General features: G+C 39.6%; 1 protein-coding gene across 1 annotated transcript in view; it reads left to right on the forward strand.

Moving 5' to 3' along the window:
- The window catches only part of doc2b (double C2-like domains, beta), a 171,769-nt gene that overhangs the window by 135,996 nt on the left and 10,608 nt on the right, over window positions 1-25,165 (forward strand). The window contains exons 5-6 of the mRNA XM_069672896.1: window positions 6,743-6,869; window positions 22,491-22,648. Coding sequence (XP_069528997.1) covers window positions 6,743-6,869; window positions 22,491-22,648 — 285 coding nt within the window. The remainder of the gene's footprint in view (window positions 1-6,742; window positions 6,870-22,490; window positions 22,649-25,165) is intronic.

Below are 25,165 nucleotides of genomic sequence, written 5' to 3' on the forward strand. Positions count from 1 at the left end.
GAAATAACGTTAGAGACAGAAATGAAAGGAATGAGGGGGGAGAGAAGTAAAGAAGGATGGATGGAGGAGGAAATACTGAGGGAAGGGGAGAAGGAGTGAAAGAGAAAAACAAAAGGAAGAAAGGAAAAGTACATTATGAGTCACTCGTTGGGTTTCGGTAATTGAGCCTAGCTGCTGCATCTGTGTTGAAATGGGTAGAGAAATGGTTCTCAGGGACCGCTGATGTCTGACAGTTTCTCGTCTTCCTGTCTGAGATAAATCTCTGCCTTACAGCCTGTTTTTTTACAACAGCTATTTTAGCCTGAAATCACTTTCGTTCTTTATCCCGCGTGTTCCTTTTTTTCAACAATTTTTGATGTTTGCTTTTAAGAGTAAACCTAAACCAGCGACAGCCTGACATCAGTATAACAGCCAGGGAACCCTTGTGTTTGTGTGTTCTCCAAACAGCACTTCAGTTTGGGTCAGATGACGTCCTGTTTAGTGTTTCACTATTACGCCTGAGAACAGAGTGAAACCTGGAACAGAAACCTCTACTATAATAAACATTACACTGTTATATAAAGTGTTACTTCACTGTTCTTAGCTCTGGTATTTTTACCAAAGTGTTCGCAGAGTGCTGGAAGGAGGTTATGTAATTATATGTTGGTAGCTACAGCACAGTATAACGTGTTTTCAAATGATAAGTGGGCTGTATGGAGCGGAGAATTTCACTCTCCCCACAGGCATCAAAGTAACTACTGTACTGTGTGTGTCTGTCACAGTTACGTCTTCACACTCCTGCCTGTAGTTGTGACTTCCTGTAACCAAGTGGTTCTCAAACTTTTTCTGGCATGCCCCTCTTTGGAGAAAGAAAAATTTCCAGGCCCCCCCGCCCTAACGAAATTGTCACAAGTGGGTCAAGTTTAACTTTTACTGAAAGAAAGTCAAGATTGAGACCATTCTTTTCACTTTTCTCTGAGTAATTTGCTGTGCAATAAATATTTTAAATTGCTCCATCAAACTTTTTTAAATAGAAATATAATAAAATGTGCAATCACTTTTTCAAAACAATAACAATAAAGTTTATTCTGTGCTGTTGATCAATAAACTGCGAAGACGGAGAGTTAGGAAAGAGAGGATCTGGAGCCGTCTTTGGCCTCTGCAGCGCCAGAGACAGGGTGCCTTAGCCAATATATGCGGTTTCCTGATTGGCTGAAGTGAAATAGCTACATCATTCTGTAAAACTGCATTTGGAGATCTGAAAAGTCAAATCTTTTGCAACTCCACACAACGGCTTCAGACGCTCTGCAACTAACCAGTTCACACCGCTGCATATTTCTCTGCAACATTCTAAAACTGTTTTGTCGCGTTAAGAGTCATTGATCTGAGCTGGGCTTTAGTCTGTAAAAAGTCACATTTTAGTCATAACTTTTATCCCAAACGTTTTCAGCAGATCATCCATACAGTGAATGAACGATGAAGACACCGCATCTAAAGATTACTTTTCATTACGCTTCTCATTTAAACAGTCAGACAGAAGTAGGCAGCTGATGATCACTCCTTTTTGTGCGGAAGAAACGTCAAAAGACGTGTCAAACGTCCCGTTGTCTGTGAGCGTTTACAGAGCCTGAAGCAGAAAGCACAGTTCACAATCTTTGTGATACCTTTTATCTCCAACCAGGTTACCCAGTTACAGGTTTGCATTGCTTGTATATTGACAGGCAGATTAGACGCACAGTGGGGGGAAATATCAGAGATTTTGAATGCAAGGGGCCAAGGGTGGGAACCCGAAGCCGCTGCATCGAGGACTGAGCCTCTGTATATTGAACACGCAATTTAACCGCTGAGCTAAACTGGCGCCCTGCTATGAAGCAACTTCAGTAGTGCTCTTCTAATAATACATTAAACAGGCTCTTCTGATCACACTGGATCGGAAACCATGAGGACGGTAATCAGTCAACGCTGTACTATATTAGTAAGTATATATACAGTATAAAAAACACCTTCCTTTGCCTTGATGCAATTTCTCCCCTAATATTCAGTGCACTACAGACAGCACTGTTCCTGAACATGTTTTTAAAACCAAAAACATTTTAAAAACAACTTCCCCTACTTTATATTTATTAGATTTTCTGAATCAAGAGTGTTATGCATGATATGATATATTTAAAATTAAAAAAAGACGTTGTGCTCAAAGTACAGCATGTACTCTGCTGAAGTAAAATGCAATGCGTTCTATTTCATGATGCAAAAATCTATTCGTCATGCAACACAAAAAGTCTCAGTTATGATGTCGGTGTATTTCCTGCTCACTGTTCATTAAACTGTTCAGTGTCTCTCATGTAGGAAATAACGCTGAGGAGCCACTGTTGATAATCCTCTTACAAACATTGTTTAGTGTGTAATGAACTTAACAGCATCTCGAAGCTGTCATGTTCTTTCTATAGCTGGATGAACATCCACTTATAGATGAAAGGCTGTAATGGAGTAATGGCTGAGGAACGCATGCCCTCATCAAATTATTATAGATGTTTTGATCATCATACTAAAGATGTGTTTTATATTAAATCATTTAATATGTATGAAATAATTGTTCAAACCTCAGATTCCTGATATTTTCACTGTGTCTTACAGCTGCTGAAATAAATATTAAATTACCATGGAAGCATGGAAACCTTATAATCCTTATAAAAGTGTACATTCCTGTATTTAGATCACTTAGTTGTACTTACGTTGTCAATGAAGACAAAAAATGTATACGTTAACGGCAGTAAATGTCGTAAAGCAAGACCACTAGTATTCACTTTCATATGTATCATGGGGGTCATTGGTATGACAATCTGATAGTGGCCTTCCACTTTCAAGTGGCACCTGCCGTTATACCATTGGAAGACGAGTAGCATACCACCGAGGGTACGACACACCAGTCCAGTGATCGGCATTTGCCGCTGAACTACCGGAACATGCAGTGGCGTATGCCGGAGCATACCATTTGCCACTTTTCTATGATCTAGGTGCTGCTGCATCAGTGCATGACAAAACACGAAGGAGTGAACTTCCAGGTCACACAAATAGGACAAACTAAGCATAAAAAAACAAATTTGGCCTGTTTTGTTTTTTTTTCCTATTTTTGATCCGAGCTTTATTTGTTTTTTTGTTTCAGATTAATAAATAAATAACGAAAAAAACATTGTTCAGTCAGGATCATTTTGTCAAAATAATCTTTATGGACTTCGTAAATAAAGCTGCTGTTTCGGACACAGCATGATAGGAGGAGCTGGGGTGGAGGTGTGTTGCAAATCGGCCAGCAGAGGAAGCAGCAAAGGAAGCTGGGCTAGAGCTGTTTAAATATCTCAATGTAATTTCCAATAGAAGGCACAGGGGAAGTCAGCTGAGCCATCAGCTGATTGAGGATAGGCTTGGCTCGCTGTTGACAGCTAATATAGAGCTTGACGTCGTGGCCTGCCTGAACTTACACTATGCTTCATTTTTTAAATATTCTTATGTTGGATTCTCAATTGAATATTAAAAGAATAAATGATGCTGTGGCAGTTTAGCTCAGCAGTTAAATCGGCAGCCAATAACAGAGGCTATAGTCCTTGATGCCGCGGCCCTGGGTTCAACTCCCGCCCTCTGCCACGTGTCATCCCCACTCTCTCTTCCCCTTCTGACACTATCCACTGTCCTCTCTGTCAATAAAGGCATAAAAGGCCAAAAAAAAGAATGAATGATACACGGATTCGTTACCAATGCTCTGTACATATGTCATGGTTATTTTCTGTGTTGCGGTGCAGAAGACATTTGCCTGCATTACTGCATTGAGTTCCATAACAACGACTGTCATTAGAAACGTCTCATGGATGTGATCGGATGGACACTTGTCTGTACACACACCAAAGCATCTCTTTACATAACAGAAGCCTGATTAAGCGTGTTCCAGGAGAAAGCCCCACACTTCCAGGCAGCTCTGTTCGTTTCTTTTTCTAAATTGAAATTTGAATTCAGCTTCACCTGTCTCACGTAGCAGATGAGTTGTTGTTTTTTGTACGTTCGGTTTCATTGGGATTCTGATTGAGCCGCATCCTCGACAAGCTACAATGCTAATACATATTACTCATGCCATCGGGTGCATGTTTTCCTGCACACGTCGGCTCATTATGCAGAGAAAGACACTCAAAACAAACAGTATTCCACTACATGAGAGTGAATCATTGCATGTCGGAGCTGCGAGTGCTTACATACAGACTGCTCTCTGCATTTATTGAAGACATAGATCCACGGAGAGCACCTCGTCCCACACCAATAATTGTCAAGACGTAGATCCACGGAGAGCACCTCGTCCCACACCAATAATTGTCATTTATTATAAATTTAATGAAATGGGAGAGGAATATAGATCTCCTGTCTGGACAGAACAGCGCGTGTGCCTTTTGTCCTCTGGGGGTTTGAACGGAGCGCTGCCCTTCAGTTCACCATCAATCAGCAATTTGCAGAATAATGAATCTTCTTTTATTATTGATTGAAGAATATGCAGACCAATATACACTTTTCAGAGGATGTAGGTTGTAATTGTGTGCTCAGTGGAAACAAACAGGAAACAGGTAAATAACAGGCTGGATGTTGCATTAATGCACGACAACACAATTCAATCCAAGCTGAACTAATTGAGTAAATAAGACGAGCACAGTGTGATGTGTTCATGTCAAAGCCGTGATTTGGTTTGAAATTAGACTAAATGTATCTGCCTCTGTATCAGGATGAATACACTTGGTAAGATATTGGTAACACTTTCCGTAAAGACTACATCTGTTCTTTATGGGGGCACTAATAGTGAATATGAATGCAAGTCTTTTATGGAGGCTTCAGATGAATAATAGTTGGAGGTCAGGCAACGAGTCTGTAATACATTTTGACTACCTGTACTCACCAATGACTGGATATAAAGAGGGACGACACGTCTCAGTCTACTCTTGTTAGTGAGCAACAATAAATATTATTGATGAGCACTTGCGTTCCTCAGCCATTAATCCACTAAAGCTTATCATCCAGCTATAGAAAGAAAACCACCCGCTTCGAGATGCTGTAAAGTTCATTACACATTAAACAATGTTTCCAAAGCTGCTTTCCCACTGGTTAAAAAAAACAAACACTCTGCTTTTTTGCTAAGTGGGAATGGTTACAATCGGCATTCAGACCCGGGTCAAATGACTCTGCAGTAGACCCGGGTAATTATCACCTCGGCTCTGATCGGCATTGATGGGAACACAAAACCTGTGTGGACACACTCATCTCCTACCCCTCTCCGGCGCGATGCTATGCTCCGTCGGTGACTTCTGCGACTCCTTGTCATCTCAGCTACAAACTCCGCCCGTCTCCGTCCGAGCAGCGCTCGAACATCGTTCCAAATTTGTCGGCGCCAAGTTTAATAAACAGACTGAATGAGTAATAGATACAATAAAGACCTAACCATCGTAACATCTTCACTGTTTAGTGACCCTGTTTCCGATGCGTTTGTGACGTCAGACGGTGACGCAGCAGACATTTAAATACATCATATCATGCATAACACTCTTGATTCAGAATATCTAATAAATAGCGAGTAGGAAAAGTTGTTCTCTAACCAGAACTTTCAAAATAAAGCAGTCAAGTTAGCAAAAATAAATATTAAACATGATGTAAGATTTAAAAATAATTCCTACAGGCACATTTTAGACATGCAATGATGGTTAATGTTGTGAAACTGACACCACCAAAACCACTTTGTAATGTTTCGGAAGAAGATCATGGTTCAGGTTTAAATAAGCTCTAACATAATGTACTTACACAATACATCTTGTCAAGCTTTACTTGAGAAGAAAGCAATGAGTTGGCGAGTCCTAACAAACCATTACTAACACAATAATAGGAAGCTAGATTTCCACACGAACAATAAAAGATGGATAAAGCAAACATTATTATGGATTCATCATTAGCACCTACAGCGATAACGAATGTTGCTGCATGGACTGTTATAGCTTACTCTTATGGACAATATAATATAATAATAATATTATGATTCCTTATATAGTCCCATAAGCAGCTGTAGTGTAACCGAAGGCATAAGAACTGAGAAATCTGTTGATATAAATGGTAATGGACTCTTTCCAAGTCCTGCATTAAGTCTAACAAACTGAAAACCTCTTAACTGTTTGCGTCTTTATTGATTTGAGTGAAAAGATGTTAAAACCAGAGCTACTTCAGAAGATAATTCCCCTTAATTCAAGAGTTTTCATCATTTGCTTCTCAGTCTTAAAACGAGACAAAGCGTTCACACTTAAGGCTAATTGCTAGGGTTATTAGTAACAACAATGCTTTTCGAAATATTCCCCACATTGGCACAATGTAACTCATCAATCTTCAGGAAATCTCTCTACTTCTTCTCATCAAGATTTCCCCTTTCATTTAGACTCTTTTGATCCAAACATGGCCGAATGCTTCCAACAGCATAATTATCCCATCATCGTCTGTCACGCTGATGGAGTCTGACAAAAATCTTATGAGCTCCTTCCTTGCAGAGCTCACCAGAGTTTTGTTTCGGAGAGTCAGAGGGAGTAGTTCTGTCGTGAAGTGGAGACTTTGGAGAGGACTGAGTCCCTGTGATGGAGGCCGATGGGCTCCAGGTGGAAAATTACTGCTGTTAAGGTTTTTTAAGCCTCTTCTCAGCAACAAATCCTTAACCCGAGCCTCACTTCATTCAGGTCCTGCTCTGCTCTTCACTTTACAGGATTTCGGTGTGTGATGAGGACAAATTCCGCCACAACGAGTTCATCGGGGAAACGAGAATCCCCCTCAAGAAGCTGAAGCCCAACCAAATCAAAAACTTCAACAACTGCCTGGAGAAACAGTTGCCTGTAAGTCCCAACCTGACACAAACACACATACACACACACAATACTTTTTACTGGAAGTTTAAACCTATGACTTTTGGTTGTTCAGCCACAGAAAATGCACAAAGTTGTTATTATAACTTGCTTTATGAGGGTTGTTACGCTAAATCAGTTTTTTATTATCATGGCTAAATACTACAGTTCTATTCATCACTATAAACAATACCTTAGAATAGGACCGCATATAGCTTACTGTACCTTTATAAAACTATAATGTACTCATGTATATGCTATACTACTACAATTGTATTATACCGTACTATTTATACAATACTTTACTAACCTGCAGTATACACTATGTAAAACTAATATTGGTATTAAGAGTCATTATTTTGGTTTTATACTTTATGGCACTGTACTGCAATATTCTACTATAAATTACTGTTCTGTATATTACTTGCTATAAACGTAACAAGTATCTTATGTGCTAAATATACTATACTATACTAGAATATTCTGTACTGTATACTTAGTGTTACTGTACTCTGGTATACAATGCTGTACTATACTATACTCTGGTACATAATGAACTCTATTAAACGATACTATATCGCCGTAGACTATATACCATAGTACTATAAAATTTACTGTACAGTACTTTACCATAGTTTAATATAAAGCACTATAATGTATTTTGCTATTCTGATCTAAACATAAGTATATAATGCACTATATCTATATACCTCATTATAATACTCTGCAGTGGACTATACTGTACCATAGTGTTATATAAAGTACTATACTGTACCATAGTGTAATATAACGTACTATACTGTACCATAGTGTTATATAAAGTACTATACTGTACCATAGTGTAATATAACGTACTATACTGTACCATAGTGTAATAAAAAGTACTATACTGTACCATAGTGTAATATAAAGTACTATACTGTACCATAGTGTAATAAAAAGTACTATACTGTACCATAGTGTAATATAACGTACTATACTGTACCATAGTGTAATATAAAGTACTATACTGTACCATAGTGTAATATAACGTACTATACTGTACCATAGTGTAATATAACGTACTATACTGTACCATAGTGTAATAAAAAGTACTATACTGTACCATAGTGTAATATAACGTACTATACTGTACCATAGTGTAATATAAAGTACTATACTGTACCATAGTGTAATAAAAAGTACTATACTGTACCATAGTGTAATATAACGTACTATACTGTACCATATTGTAATATAAAGTACTATAGTGTAATATAAAGTACTATACTGTACCATAGTGTAATATAAAGTACTATACTGTACCATATTGTAATATAAAGTACTACACTGTACCATAGTGTAATATAACGTACTATACTGTACCATATTGTAATATAAAGTACTACACTGTACCATAGTGTAATATAACGTACTATACTGTACCATAGTGTAATATAACGTACTATACTGTACCATATTGTAATATAAAGTACTATAGTGTAATATAAAGTACTATACTGTACCATAGTGTTATATAAAGTACTATACTGTACCATAGTGTAATATAACGTACTATACTGTATTATGTTACTTAAACCGCTGTAAAGTACTGTGCTACCATACCATTATATACTGTATAATGGACTGTACTGTTTAAAATAATATGTTATAAGCTTTAACACTTCTACTCACTCTTCACTTCAGTCTGTATTTTATCTTCTATAATACATTATATTATATCCGATCTCATTCCCCTGTGTGTGACCTGAGATTGCTTGTTGTTTGTTGCATAGTCACAAACAATATCACATTAAATATTGGATAAGGGATTAACCCAGTGATGGCATACCCCCGTCTACAACAAGAAACCAATCAGGGAGGATGTGGGTGGGTTAGAGGTGAACAGCTTGATCTGTTTTCTAAGAATTCACGTTACTGTAAAATGTTTTATCTGAAATATAATTTAAAAAATGTCGTTTTGTAAAACCTTGGATTTAAAATGGTCAGACTGCAGGATGTTTTATATCACATAAGGGTAATTTAATTCATCACTGAGGCACGCAACAAGACAGCAACTGATTTTGTTTTCTTTATCAGTTATGATCCCATGTTGCTGTCAGTAAATTAGAAGATCATTTTTATACTAAATATTAAACCTTACAGTAAATAAATCACCTATTTATGGTCAATAATACAGGAAAAAGAGAAAAAAATTTAATTAGATACATATACAGCCTATTATTTTTATTGTAATACCTAGTATATTTTAGCTTGGTTTTCCAGATCATGTACATAAGCCATCAATGTTCCTGATACTCTTTTAATTCTTTCGGGGAACACACTTCACAGCCATGTGTCAAAGACCTTAAGACCTTGGCATTGAGAGCTCGTTTTCTAATCACTTTTCACAGTAACAGCAGGTAACTGTGAACTCAAATACCTAGTAACACTAAATTCAGATAATAATGTGTTCAGTTGCTGAAGCATTCGTTTGTTCTGCATGTAAAAATCAGATCAAAGCTTAGTGTTATCTTTGCTTTACATTGCGACACATCACGCAAAGGATGTTCTATATAGTTACAGGGAGAACACCAGGACCAACAAGAGTATCTATAAGGATTAAGTTTAAACCACATGATAGATTAGAGTAGTGTGTTTTAAGCCTGTGGAGTGGATTATGTGTTATGGGAGCAAGGGAGTGGACTGGAGCATCATTGAACTGTGATTGAATATCCTTTTTAAATTGCCCACACACTTTCTGTTGGTTTAAAAAAAAATGACCACAGTGTAATTCTGGATCAGACATTTTTAGTGTTTAAAGCACTGCCTGGTGTTTGGAGAGTCGCATCCCTGTTGCTCCTCTTGTATGCTTTGTTGTCTATGTGGGAGTGTGAAATGGCATCCAGAAAAACACAACAAGCTCGAGAGTAACTGCTATCAGACGATGCTTTCACTACGGGCTTTGGACTTTGTCAGGTATGTGCTACACTTCCAAAATGACCATGTTTGAAATGTGTATGATGGTAATCATTTGTCAGAAAGTTCAATGATTACAGAGCAATAGTGCTGGCAGAAATCATAGGCACTATCACGACGGGCGTCTGTCGTAGAGTGGTGCAATTTGCAAATCATCCCTCCAAACCTTTGGTGGAAATTTTAATATCTTTAAGGTGAAAACAAACCCTCAAACACATAGGACCACACAGGTTGTATGTTACCACGCGCTAATACGACCCACAGGAGAGCGTTTAACTAGCGTCCCACCATTGGAATGCTTAACATCCTCAAACCTACAAACTGGTACCGGACAAACCCTTGTTTAATTCCATTAAATGTCGCTGTTTGATTAGTTTTATACACCAAAACTACTTCTTTGAATCTTGGTCTCCTGGTTGAAAGTCCTGTGTTTGTTTGTAGGTTTGAATATGGGTAACGTTACGTATTTGATGGAGGTCAGCTTCACCTTTGGTTTCACACGGGCCACCAGATCCCAGCCTCCTTGTTAAATGTCCTGCGTTTATGTGACTCATCTGTGGCTCCTGACCGCCAACCCTCTGACTAACTGTAACAGCAAATGTGTGTCGTAATAAGCTGTGTTACACTTATACAGTCATATTTTTAGTGTGGATATTCTCTAAATGCTGTCAAAGCTGATATCTGACTCACTGCTTTTTCAAAGCTCCCACTACCCAAAGAAGCATGTCCTCATAGTGGATTACATGACGTTTCTGGCTGAAGCCTTAGAAAACCAGCGTTTCTACAGCAAATAGTGGACGGATTGCCTCAACATACACTATACATTCCCTTAAAGTCTTATTCTCACTGACAGGAAGTGAACGATAAGACTGGAGGAGGGTTTTTTTTTAGATCCAGTTTCTCAGGCCATCACAGTCTGCAGTGGCTTTTATAGTAGCTGTCGAGCAGATGTTTGTGACAAACTCCATAACTGTATTTTCTGGGGTTCTGTTCGGTCTCAGTTATATTGCCTTGCTATTTTGTACCATCCTGTCATATGTCTCACCCTCGCAACAAACAGTTTAAAGCACAGTTTGGCTATTTTCACACAGAAACGCTTCAAGGCAAAGTGAAGTTATGACCAGAGAGAGAGAGCTCATGGCAGAAAGCTTTCTGCTCTGCTTACTCTTGAAGTCGAGGATAAGGCGTTCTGTCTGAACACAGGATGTTGTTTGCTGTGCTGGGGAGAACAGAGCACCGACCATTTAATCATCAAGCAGCTCAGAGTGCCTGTCCTGTTGATGGTTTTGGGCTGACAGTGGAGCATTTTGACTGGCTCATATAAACATGCCAATCATACAGTAAACCTGTGGAGTCGATCCCAAATGAAATATAGAAATGAAAAAAAACAACTATTATGACATGTATCCTAATTGTCTAAGTCAGTGGTTCTCAAAATGGGGTCCGCAAACTGTAGCCTGGGGGTCCGCAAAATAATTATAAAACATTTATAATAAATTATAAAATTGTGCTGCATCATTAAAAACTGCACGTCTACAGATGAGGACCATTTGTGCCAATAAAAGAAGCATATTGTGTCCATTACTCCCATGTTACGTTAGCTTTGGACCAATAGAAGCCGACATGATTGTGACACATCACATCAATCTGTCATTAATCACTCAACGAACTGTTCCTGCTGCTGTGTTGCAGCTGTTAATTTTCTGAAAGCTTTAAGCTCACTTGAAAAGTAGTTGAATCCACAAGCAATGAATATATGAGTCTCTGTTTTAAAGTGTATAAGTGGTATCAACATGATTCAAATTGAAATGTTTTTCTGTTTATCACTATGAAACAGTAACAACAAACAATAAGTTTTACAAATAGTTCCAATGACATCTAAGAGTGAAAATGATAGTAGACATATGATTAATCGGTGTTACGATTATGAGAGGGTCCTTGGAAAATGCTCTCCACTGTAAGGGGTCCCTGGCCCCAAAAGAGTGAGTGAAACATGGAGTGAAATAGAAGGCAATGTGATTGACAAGTTGCTACCATCATAACCTGACAACTTCTGTCACTTCTGGCAAAAATAAAACAAAACTGCAACTGGCAAACCACCAAACTCACGGCTGAATTTGGTGGACGTCACCCCGGCGACGTCCACCTCATGTCTCTGGGCTCACATGAGATGGTTCAGCTTCAACACTGGTAATGATGGGAGCATCTCTGTAGGCTTCTGCAAACCTAGTGGCAGTGGAGGAGTATAGATTGGGGAGCAGAGAAGAGCAGGGTGGGCCGGATGAGAGTGTGGTAAATCCAGGTAAAAAATTATGCCTGTGTGATCAGATAGGTGAAAATCTTCCGTCAGAGGGTTGGAGATATACTGTAGATACCTGAGGGGAGAACTAAGTCGAGGGTATGGCCTTTAACATGGGTTGGGCCATTCACAGACTGTTAGACACCAAAGGATTCGTGTAAATTGATCAAATCACGGGTCATGGCTTCTGGGGAACAGCAAACGAATGTTGCACATGCTTACTTAAAGGTCTTTGGCAAATCTCACGCCGGACAGCTATGTCCATTGTGACCATTCATTCAATTCTATGTAAAGCATGTTAGTGCCAGCCTCAGCTCTGGATCTGCCCTCAGCACTGGCACCAGCAGACAGCAACAGGGCTGCAACAGTATCAGGGCCAGCAGCCTTATCTGCCAGTGAATCTTGGCTTGTTGTCCCTGTGAAATACATTTCTCTACTCCCTCAGCTCGGTCAGGAAATGAAAGGTTTCACTGTAATAGATGGCCACTATTTTGAAACTCACCCTGTTTGGATACATGACATAATTCCTCTTTTTGAAATGTCACTTTGTCTCATTAAATTGTATGTAAACCAATGTTAAAGAGCTGGCGTTTTGTGTAGCCTGAGAGCTCAGCACCAACAGTGGTGTTACTGCTGTGCTGGATCATTGTAGTGAGCACACAAAAGGTTATGGCCCATTAGTGGAGGGTCCTTAGGGTGAAAATGTTGGTCGGTCCATACAAACTTTGGTCCACAGCAAGATATACTGATAAAAAAATGAAACTTTTTGCCCCTTGATAATATCTCCTAATTATATTGATGACCCCTGACCTTTTATCCAACACTCCCATCAGGTCGTGTCCTAAGACCTTTGCCCTGTGAGAAGTTCTGGCTAAGTTGTTGTTAATCGTGGGATGCCAAATAGGGATCAAATTATCCTGGCTGCACATGCAACCACTGTGATACAGAAGCCCATACATTTTATTTCCTGTTGTTTTCTCGAGATCTCAGTTTATTTATCTTGTTATCTCGAGATAACAACGCTGGATTTCCTGCGATTATTAATTCATTTCAGTTCATAACTAGTATCCCCAGAGTTGCAAAAGCACAAAACAAACAGAGAGAAGGGCTCAACTTACCTCACAAGTGTGGGCAATGGCAGCATGGCACGTCCTATCACAGTGACCAGACTATTCTAGATACTAAATCGCCAGAAAATTATCCTGTTATCACAAGAAAACAAGCTTTGTTATCCAGAGATAACGAGTAAAACAAGTCGAGATCTGGAGAAAATAACTGAAACTGACTCGTTATCACAGGAAAACTGAGAAATTAAAAAGTATGGATGCAGGTCAGTTTAAGGCAGGGGTCTCCAACCCTGCTCCTGGAGACCTACCTTCCTGCATGTTTTAGGATCCTCCGCACTCTAACACACCTGATTCGAATGTTTTGCTCATTATCAATCCCCTGAGACGCTGCAGTTGGTTGATAACGAGCAGATCATTTGAATCAGGTGTGTTAGAGTCCCTGGAGACCCCTGGTTTAAGGCTTCCGTACATTAAATCTGCTATAACTTTTCTTGACACTTGAGGGTATGAAAACAAGCTGTAGACACAACACTGACAAATTATCACTTTGTAAGGTGTTTTAACTTGACAGCAGACAGTATCCGAATCTTCACTTGTGTTTTCTGATCTACATGTATCTCAAATGTTGTTCTATTCTGTACACATCGCATCTTTTTTATTCCGATCCATCCTGGTAGAGTGATCCTTCCTCTGTTGCTCTTTCTTCCGTTTTTTTTCCCTGTGAAAGGTTTTGTTATGGGGGGAGTTGTTTTATAATCTGTGATTTCAGGCTATACAAAAAGTATAGTATGTTTTCAGATCTTTTAGAATAATGGTTAAATATAAGAATTCATCTTTTGTTGTGTTTCTTGCCACTTGAATCTAATTGCAATATTCAATCACCTTCAGGCTCTGGTTTTGGGGGAAATATCTTTATTTATCACCCCTACATCTTTTTCCACCAGCTTCTCTGTCTGTCATTCGTTGCTGTGCAGGTAGTGTGCTGTGAGTTTGAAAACCTTTTTTGCTTTGTTAAAGTGAACCAAATCGTAGCTGCGACCATTAAACAAAAGGAGCCAGAAGGCACTGTAAATTTCTGTAGATGTGAAGGGATCTGCTGGGTTGGGTAATAATTCTCATAGGTTTGTCACTCCGAGCTACCTCTTTCACATACTGTGTGATCTATTGTACATATATTTTATATGAATGTTAATATAGCATTGATTATGGCTGCTGGGGAGGATCCTTCTGTCTGAGAGAGAAGGCACATGCCTGGTGAGGATACAGAGCCTCCTCTGCCAGAGGTTGGAGAACAAAGTAAGTCCAACCATAGGTCACATATTCATTAAATGTGTTAACTCATTATTGTGGTTGACAGTGAAATTATCACTATCTCACTGTCAGTCAGTTAAATGCTCTGAAAATCTCAATTACAGAAAATGACCACACCATTTATAAAGTATTAGTTTGTTTACTCATTGGTGTGAAGTGGGCAGGACTTGGTTGGAAAAAGTGTGTCACATAAAAGTTTATAAAAGTCACTGCAACATTTAAATCCAAATGTGATGGCAGTATGTTTGCCAGCACTGTCAGTCAAGTCTGATTAAGCCAAACCCACACAGTCCTAGTGCAGCAGATGAGAGACAGATAGCTGAGTTAAACTCTAATAGATAATCATTGAGGTGTTTTTGCTTTTTTGTACAGGAATAGGTTTCCAAGAAAAACTTTGTATTTGAAAGAAAGTTTTCAGGTCTGTTTGTGAGTAGGCGGGCTGAATGCCAGAGCGCTGTTAGCCTTTGCCACTTCTCTTACATCTGCACAAAAGTCAGCGCCCCTCTGTTCTCGGAGAGGTGTTGATCTGAGGGATCCCACCAGGACATTGGCAGGAGATTCATTTTGGCCCAGCTTCCTGTTAGAGCCTCATATTGTGGACTGCCCACGCACTGTTACAAAGAGCCTTACTAATGACATGTGGCACTAAAAAGACCTGTGCTCCTCCATGCATGTCAGGATTTTTCATTGTGTTGTTAGGCTTTAGTCAGGAGCAGGCACAGAGGGAAACACTTGTGGCAGGTAATTAAGGTTTATCCACTTCAGACTGTAAGTTAAGAAATTGGAATTGATTACTGGCTCAGCATCCTGGACCAGTCAAAGGACACCCCCTTTATCCTGGGATATCACCTGTCTTTATTTTCCTGGTAATATCTCTGTTTCCCTGGAAACCCCCTCAGGGACCGCCTAATACCTGGAACCCAGTCAATACAATTGGCATATTATTGTGCCGGGTTGCTACCTCTGTGCTTCTTTGTTACCAGCCTGTGGAGTTCGGAAAAAAATAAGCCAGCGATGTATATATCTCAGTCGATTTATTCTGCTCTTCAGCTGCATTCATTTAGAAAAATGTTCAGACAGTCACGTCCGAGGTGTCCGGTTGTACTGTGCGTTAAATCCGATTAATGGACATCCTCTGGGCAAATCTTAATCGAGTTTCCCCCAAGGCAATGGTACAATTAGCCGCTGAATGTAAAGCAAACACTACAGCTGCAGTGTGTTTGTTTGTGTAAGTTAATTTTGTGTTTGAGCAGATGGATGGAAAGAGGAAAAGAGGATCATGAAATGAGGGAAAGACATCAGTCTATGAGGAGCAGAGGACGTGAAGCCGCAGATCATTACTGTGTTTTTATCCATGATGTTACATGGTAGTCAATAGAGTCTGTTTTGTGTTTGGTGGTGTAAGTTTTTATTCCAACACCATTAAATTATCTGGAAGAAAAAAAGGCTTAAAGGGCCAGTTCACTGATTTTCAACCTCAGCCCTATCATGCTATTATGGGGAGCTAATGCCATTATGGTAGGGAAAAAAATGCCATTTCACTCTGTTCCTTTGGAGGACGTTATCTTCTTCTCCAATGGGCCCTTGAAAACCTCCACCAGACTACGTCAAACGCGTTATCTAACGGAGGCCAGGGAGCTTGTTAAACTACACTTCCCTGATCTAGGACGCCCGCCTCCGATGTCATGTCTCTTTCAAAATCATCAGGTTTGAAATGTAGACTGCAGAGCTGAAGATTTTTTTAGACGATCCATCGGTATATTCTCGTCGTATTTTGGATTCTGTACCGCTCTGAGCCATCGCCTGCAGTGAAAACAATAGTATTTCACTCCAGCATCTCTCGCTTGGCCGTTCCTTTCAGACGGAGGGGCGTAATGCACAAGCTGTTTGTACAACTTTCTCCACAGCTATGGCGCCAATTTCAAATATGATTGCTTCCTATCGATTACAGAGAACACCAGCTTTGACTGACAGTGGCTTTTTCCAGGGGCCAGTTGATCCTTTAATGGTTTGCCCTATTTTGCACAGACTGTAAAGCCCTCTGCGGTTAGTTGATTTATGAGTTCATGTTATAAAAATAAAAATTGACCTGACTTTATAGCTGCTATTTTTAGATTCACCAATTATGCATCAACCTGAGCATTCAACTGTTGTTGTGTTTATGGCCACCTGTTAAATGATATTCACTTACCTAAAGCTCTTTGCAGGTTTATCACTCTGATCATCCTGACATATGTTGTGTGCACTATATTATTAATTTATGGACATCTTTTAGGACAGTGTTTATTGAGTTTCCCCAAAGCAATGGTACCGTCAGCTGGTGAACATGAAGCAAACACTACAGCCGCAGTGTGTTTGTTTTTATAAGTCGATTTTATGTTTGGCCAGATGGATGGTCGGAAGAAAAGAGGACCATAGAAACAGAGAATCGATAGAGTGTGTTTGTGTTAAATGTGTCTATTTGTTGGTATAAGTTGTTTACATGACAACATACAAAATAATATGCTAGAGAAGAAAGGTTTAATGGTTCGTCCGTGAGAGTAAAGCAGGATATAAGACACTGAGTGCTGTAAAGATGTCAGCACTTGTCAGGTATGTCGACCTTGATTCCATTGAGGCATTCTGAGGTTTCCGCCTCCTCGCCTTGCTTTCTTGTATTCCTGTCAGCCTCTTTGTTTTGTCACAGACCTCCCAATGTGCTCCTTGTTAAAGGAGACAGTGAGGTGGGATGTCCTAACCGTGTATAACCAGCAGAAGAAGAGACAGCACTAAATGGATCTGACAGTAAAGCGAGGCAGCGACTGGAACATGTCGGCATGCCAGATGAGATAGATGCAATCGAGTCCACAAGTCCAGTGAGACGTCTTGTAAAAGTCATCTGTGATTCATGTAGAGCGAGTCGGCTCCCTGGAGAGATCTGATTAGTACCCTGCTGTGGACACTGCTGGACAGATTGTTGAGCACAGTCTCCTACACACAGCACACGATAGAAGTCTGCGTCTGTTGGAGTTTTCATTCTGCCTGTTTTTTATTTTTCATGTTATTATTCTGACACTGTTTCTGAATGTTAAGGCTGTTTTTAGGTGTTAGTGTTTAGTTGGGAATGCTTGAGCCAACAAAGGTTGTGACAAAGACCACAGCTCGGAGCTGGTGAGGGCAAATCATAGCTGTCCATTTATGTAGGTTTCTCCGTGTGGTGTTTTCAAGTTGTCTGAACAAGTTACAAACAGCTGAATATATGCCTGATGGCAAGCCCTAGACTTTTGTTGGCACGAGGACTCTTGTAAGAGTTCCAACGATTGTTGAAAAAGTAGTTTCAAACCCTTCTTTTTTTCTAAAATCTGCAATAACTTGGGGCAGAGGAAAAACAAGCCGTTGAGATATCATCAAATTCTGAGGTTGAGCTACTTTGCTAGCAATTCTTTATTCACACCTCCAATTGTAATGGAGCAACATTATCATTCTTTTTGAGTCACGTTTGTGTTACTTAGGGAATGTTAGTCCAATATTACTTCTCTTTTATCTCTGTGTTTGGTCTCAGCTTCTGAGCATTGTATCTGCCATTTTAGCTGCTAAATTCTTTACTTTGTTCACCAGCTAGTTGTTTAATTTGTCCGTCTGTGTTTTATGGCCCTGAGCAGGGAGTGCACAGTTGTTTTAATGAGCTTTTGTTATAAGTTACTATACAGTATGTGTTAAGGTACAGGCAGTGGGGTAGCAGTGTCTTTTATTATACCACTGGTCAGAACTTAAACTTGTGAGCTTTATAAGGTACAATAAAACAGAACCAATTTAATGAATGTTTTTGGTTGATAAGTCATGTCGTCAGGGTTAGGGTTTTATGAAATACTATTTATAGAACTATGTCTCTTAAGTTTAATTCTACAGCTTGGCTTCTGTGTGAAGTAATGGCCACTTTGTCAAGGAGACAGAAAGGCAGAATGAGACTGTGAAAACGAATGAATATCAATTAATAATGGCAAAAACCCAATTGAGAGAAGTCGCAGTCCCATTGCCCATATTTCCACTGGTCCGTGCATTTAAACGGAAGCTCTTGATAAGCTTGAAGTTGTTAAGCCTCTGTGCATTTGCTCTGCAGATATGGATGGTCTTAAACTTTAATATTGGGGGAAATAAATGCTGATGTGTGGGAAAGCCCGGTGCAAATTCACTCAATCAGCCAATGTGGGAGTGTTTCTGGTAAATTACATTTCTAAGTCATTGGGCACAGAATTGATAAAACTCAGATAGCTCTTTGGGGGCTTGGGCTGCATTTCTGTAAAAAGTCACACACTGAAGTATGTATTCTCTCTCTGTAGGGCTTAAAGTGCTCGAAAAACACTAAAAGAATGTGAAAAGACAATCACACTGATGCGATAAGAGTAAGATGAATGCCTGGTAACTGCTACTCCACCACTAAAGTAAGCAAGAACTAACATGATTGATTGATCATCATTGATCAGATGGTTGGTTTTGGGCATTGGGGGTCTCAAGGCTGAAGGTAGTACCGTTGGCCTTAACATATCACTGATGATGAATAAGTGGCTGAGAATTGACTCGATCGATTGACTAATGGTTGATCAGATGGCTGCTTTCAGGAAGTGATAATGATCTTGAATCTCAAGGTTGAAGGTAGAACTGAATGCCTAAAGAGCTTCAACAGATTGCTGAATGATCGAGCTGCTTGGCCTTTTCAATCGATCAGCCATACAACCATCAATTAATCAGCCTACAGCAAGAACTGACTCGATTGGCTCATCCAACGGTTGGTTTCGTGTAACTGGCTTATGTCTCAAGGCTGGAGGTAGTACCGTAAACCAGCATATCTCTGAATGACTACATGAACTGAAGAATGGATGATGAATGAATCTCAAGGCTGGAGAGCTGAAGATGCTCAACTTATCACTGAATGAATTGTTTAACAGCATTTTGTCTCAAGGCTTGAGGTAGACCTTCAGGCATGAAGAAATTCAGCAGTTCACCTAACAAACTGATCAATTATTTAACCAGGTCAAAAGTTAACACCAGAGACCATCTCCATTGATTGATTAATGGCTAACCAGATGGTTGGTTTTTAAAGGGGATGATTGCTTGGGCCACAAGGCTCATGGTAGAAATTCTTGAAGTCCTTTAAACAATCAGTTAATCAGTTTACAGTAACAACTTAGTTGTTTGATTGGTTAATGGCTGATTAGATGGTTTGGTCTCGAGACTGGAGGTAGTACTGCTAACGTTAAGATCTTCAACATGATTCAATCGATCAGCCAATCAAACAGTTAAGCTGTTTAAGAAGACTTGATTGATTGATCACTGATCAGATCTTGGTTTCCAGCAGGCATTATAGAGTTCTTCGCATGCATGCCTCAAGTTCTTCAACTTAACACTGAATAAACTGATGAATGAGCAGCTATTCAGTTGTTCTACCAATCAATCAATCAATTTACAGTAAGAAGTGACATGATTAATTGAGTGCTCATCAGATGGCTGGTTTCAGGCAGGGATAATTGGCTTGGGTATCAAGGCTGGAGGTAGTACCTTAAGCTTTAACGTATATCACTGACTGAACTAATGAACGAGCAGCTATTTAGTCGTCCAATTAAATCAGTCATTCAGTTTACGGAAAGAACTGGCCAGATTGATTGATTAATGACTGATCAGTTGAATGGTTTCCGGAAGGAAATAATGTGCTTGAATCGCAAGGCTTGAGGTAGAAAACGCTGATGAAAGAGCAGTTATTCAGTCTGTCAACCAATTCTTCAATGGATAAGGGTACGATGGTCGAACATACGGTTGGTTTTTGTGTTGAAGGTATTGTCAGGGTTTGCAGTTAAACCAAAAAGGTGAGGACCCAGATGCAGACTTTGATATACGGATTTAATTAAATAAAAGGCAAAAATGCACAAACAAAATCTAAACTCCAACAAAAGACAAAAAGGAAAATCAAAAGACAGAGCAAAAAACGTACAAACAAAACCAGGAACAGGTAATCCAAGGGAACAAGGAGCTACGAGGAAATCAGGGGAGGCACGAAGAATATCCAGAGAAGACACGAGGAACAAAATCACACCAGGAAGGTCAAAGACATAGACTTACACAGGATGGACGACAATGAACTGGCCACGAGACAGGGGAGCACAAAGACTAAATAAACTTAGGAGGTGAGGCTAATCAGACACAGGTGAGACAATCAAGGGGCAGGTGAAAACAATCAGGGCAGGGCAAATAATCAAACAAGCGGGAAACACAAAGGCAGGAAGAGGACCAACACGAGAGACAAGGTGACAAAGTAAAACAGGAAATGATCTAATCAAAAAGACACAAGTGAGTACTTAACTAAACAAGACTAAATTGTGACCCGGACATGGAATACACTAAACACAAAACTAAACAATGAGAACTCATGACAGGGAGACAAAGTGACATGGTAAAACAAGAAATAATATCTGAACCCCAAAATACAAGACAAAAACATAGCTAATCAAGAATAACTCATGACAGGGATTATGGAGCGCTGTCCACAAGGCTGGAGGTAGAACTGCAAGCCTGAAGAACATCATGTCTTCGAATGAACATTAATTCAATCATTCCACCAGGCCATCACTTTATTAGCTTACAATAGGTAACTTTTTTTTAATCACAAAGTTTGATGTTATTCATCATACAGATGGATGCATTAAAAGGGAAATAATAAACTAAGATCACTAAGACCAGAGTTGCTGAGAAAATGGTTTGATATAGAAATAGAGAGAGGGCAGTGACTTGAAACACAACAAAATTATCAACATTTATCCAAAACCACAATCTTACCCCGAACATTATCCAAAGTCTGTCCCTAAATTAACCAAAGACTTGGCTCTGGATGCCATATCCAGAATCATGCATCAGTCCTCCAACCACAATCTTCCAAACAACCTCCCTGTGACACCAGACAAATGGAGCCCCTCATTCACTCAAAACATGTTGCCTCCGAACATATGTAAAGGAGGCAATTCTCAAAAGGAACTCACAAAGAGAGTACAGCCTGTGTTCTCTTGGCAGCCAGGTTTTCCTGCGTCAGGCTGTGCATGGTCGCTGTTAGTGCCTCAATGTCATCATGAAAGTTAACATCGCTACATTGCTACAATCCTCATGCATATTCTTTTGTCTTCTTCTAACTGCACAAAGTTTTGTCCCTTCTACGGACTGGGAAAAGTAGTATTGGTGTCACTTAGATAGAGGTCATCTGACATAACTGATAAAGCTCTAGTAGCAGATCAGGGAAGCTGACAGTTTCAGAACTCGGCCCCCTTATGGGACCGTGCACCAAAATTGGGTTTAAATTGAGCCTTTGACACATCACATTCAATCTTAAATCACCTAAACTGACAAAACTGTTTTAATTAATTAGCCTTTAGGTTTGGTTCCCTTGTTGAATTTGTGCTCATCAGTGAGAAGGCCCGGTGCGATGTTTGAAATGAAAACAGGCACACAGGTCATGTGTCAGTTCAGATGTTTATCTTGTCTCCAAAGTACATGGCAAATTAATTTTGATGAGGCTATTAACTCTCCATCTACATCGGAGATTACATCAATCAGCCAATCAGGGTTTGGCTGATTTTCAGGACACACAACTGTCTGGAAGGAGAGCGCTGCAGCTGCTGTCGACTTTTTATGATTTCGACTTACTTTCACAAAATGCTTAACAGGAAAGAAAAACTCCTGGGATTTAAAAATGAATTACATCCTTGGTTTACAGAGTGGGAATGTCTCCAGGTATTGTTTTTTTGTCTACATGGATTAATAGCATTTTGGAAATTAAAGCTTTGGTTATATCCCGAGGTATTATGATGCCAGAAATGAGAAACATCAGGTGTGAATGATGCTGTGCACAAAGAGGAACCGGCTGGCAGCAGCTCAGAAGCATAAATACCTGCCTATTTATGTGGTAGGATTTGTAACGAAAGCTGGTTATTAATTTTGTCATTTTTACCTCTGCAGGTCAACAAAACAGAAGACAAGTCTCTGGAGGAGCGAGGACGCATCATGATTTCTCTTAAGTACAACACCCAGAAGTCTTGCCTGGTCGTTGGCATCATACGCTGTGCTCACCTCGCCGCCATGGACGCCAACGGCTTCTCCGACCCCTACGTCAAAACGTCAGTATACACCCACTGGCAAATACACTTAAACAGAAGCTTGATCTCAAGCTGGGCTTCACAATTTCATGTAGCATATTTTCATTCTGATATTACCTAAAAGAAAAAAAATGTTTTACCTTGATCTTATTTTCATTCTGTCTATCCATAATACATACAAGAAGTCAGTGAAGCTAATGTGGAAGTGTCTTACACTGGCATTCTTTCAAACAGCCAGCAGGAGGCGACTCCAATGGTTGTATAAAGATGTCCAATTCAATGGAAGTCTATGAGAAAATGACCCTTCTTCTCAGCTGACTGATTACCTCCGTAAATAATTTCCTAATGAGTTTATTGTCTGCAATGCTAGTTTCAAGTCTTCTCCACTACAGTATGATGTTCATTTCGTAAACTATGATTCAATTAAGAGTTAAACTGACATTTAGACAGAGTATGTTTAAGGGCGTGGCGACCAGTGGTTGAAAAGTCATGAGAATAGGCTTTAAACGCCTTGTTTAGCATTTTAGCGATTGAGTTGGTTCTTCATTTTTCTAGTAAGTTCATTTGAATTGAGCCTGTTTTTTACTAGCCAAGATAAGCATCCCCATTATTATCACAGAGTGTCCACCCTCTTCCTCCTGCTAAAAAACATGATGACGACGACCAAAATGCTAAACTCTATTTCTCAAACTTGTGAGGTTGGGTGAGGTCATGGTTACTACGTCCATTTCTTATATGAGCTGTACTCACAGAATGAATCACTCAGATATTTGCACATGGTGACGTTGCTGGTATAAAGTCGAAAAAGGAAAGAAATACGAGCAGTCAGACCCTCAGGTTAGCCAAAAGGAGAGAAGACCAAGGCAGAGTAAATTTATTTTCCAAAGTCCTTTTTTAGAAATTCAATACAAACTTCAATCTACCTTTGTTCCACTTTGACCGTCTGTGCTTGCTTGTGAAAAAAGGGATTATTACAGAGATTTTAGGAGCACTCACTTCATTTTTCTCCAAATAACGTGGTTCAGACAAACTGGATAACCCGTAAGCTTGTGTGAAACCTCTCTGATGGTCAGACTTGACTTACCACTTAATTGTAGTGTTGTCACCATCTCCCCTGAACTCAGCAATTACTTTGGTGTGCGCAATGTTATTCAAAGCAAGACAAATTATAGTAAAATATGAAAATTGGACCAAAGTTATAAGAAACATATCCTCAAAGGGTAACTACACAACAAGAACGAATCAATCAAAATTTCAATCAACAATCAATAGTTGATGATTGATTGACTTTTGATTGGCTATGGGTCTGTGCTATACCTATTCTTATAAACTGTTTTAATCCTGCTTCTTTATATTGAATTAAGGAAATTTAAAGCTAAATATGCAGGATTAAAATAGAAATAACAATAAACTGAAAGTGACAAAAGCAAGTTAAAGTTATAATCTTGAAGATTTTAATTTCGTTCTCTTTGGCGGCACCTATGGCGATAAACGGTAATTGCAGGAGCACACTTCCCAGATATCCAGACAGTGTTGCATGTGTGACGTCCACGGTTGGCTCCGGTTGTAACTCTTGATTTTCCTGGCTGACGGTCGTTTTCCTTTTCAGACTGTTTGCTTCATCTGAGCGTCGAGTTTGATTCTTTTTCTTTGGATTTTCACTTATTGTTGAAGTTGTATCTGTAGTCATCGATCTTTTCTTTGTTTGTTCAGCCATAGTAGATTACTGTTTACTCGCAACACTTGCAGAGACCGGAAAAGCAGCTTCTTAGCTCCGCCTACCCTCTCTGGCAGACCAACCACTGCTGGCTGATGGAAAACGCGTCACTAACTGGGCGCCACTTGTGATTTTTGCAGTGAAAGTCCCCACAGACAGCCAGTCTGTAATACTGCAAATGCAAAAGCTTTCATCAGTGGGCCATAGGCTCAATCACCATTGTGTTACCTCACTGACGATAGAGAGTGACTTAACAGACATTTATTTAAATGAAAATCTTTTCATAATAAAAGAGATTTGTGCGATTTAATTTACTGGGATTACCTCACAATTTCATGGTTGTATTATATATTTTGTCCCAGTGTACTCTAGTAGTAGTTAAATTCATAAAGTGGTATTTATTTCATTAATTTTGAGAACTGTAGGTCTTAAGGAGTGGAAAGAAGAGGAAGAAACTCCCACACAATTTTCTTAGCGCATTTACAAAAAGCAACTTTTATTTATTCATTGCATCGAAATGTTGCTCTTGGCTAAATCTGAAACAAGGTAAGTGTTGGAGGAAGGTTTGGGGGTCACCAACATCATTAAGAATCAGCCTCAAGGCCTCATGAATAACGACACCAAATTCAGGGTAAATTGGCTGTCAGACGTCAACACCTCTTGATGTGAAGCAAAGTCCTCGCCATCATTAGGCCTAACAAAGACCAGAATCCCTCCAATGTTAAATTTAAAGCACACCTGGAACACATGTATGCTGATCATTGATTACCTCTGTTCCTCTTGACGAGCATCTCTCCTCAGATCGGCACGTTTGTCATAAT

Source organism: Semicossyphus pulcher, unplaced genomic scaffold (assembly GCF_022749685.1).
Source record: "Semicossyphus pulcher isolate SPU_LCO1_2020_fin unplaced genomic scaffold, fSemPul1.0.p SCAF_10, whole genome shotgun sequence".
Taxonomy (NCBI): Eukaryota; Metazoa; Chordata; class Actinopteri; order Labriformes; family Labridae; genus Semicossyphus; species Semicossyphus pulcher.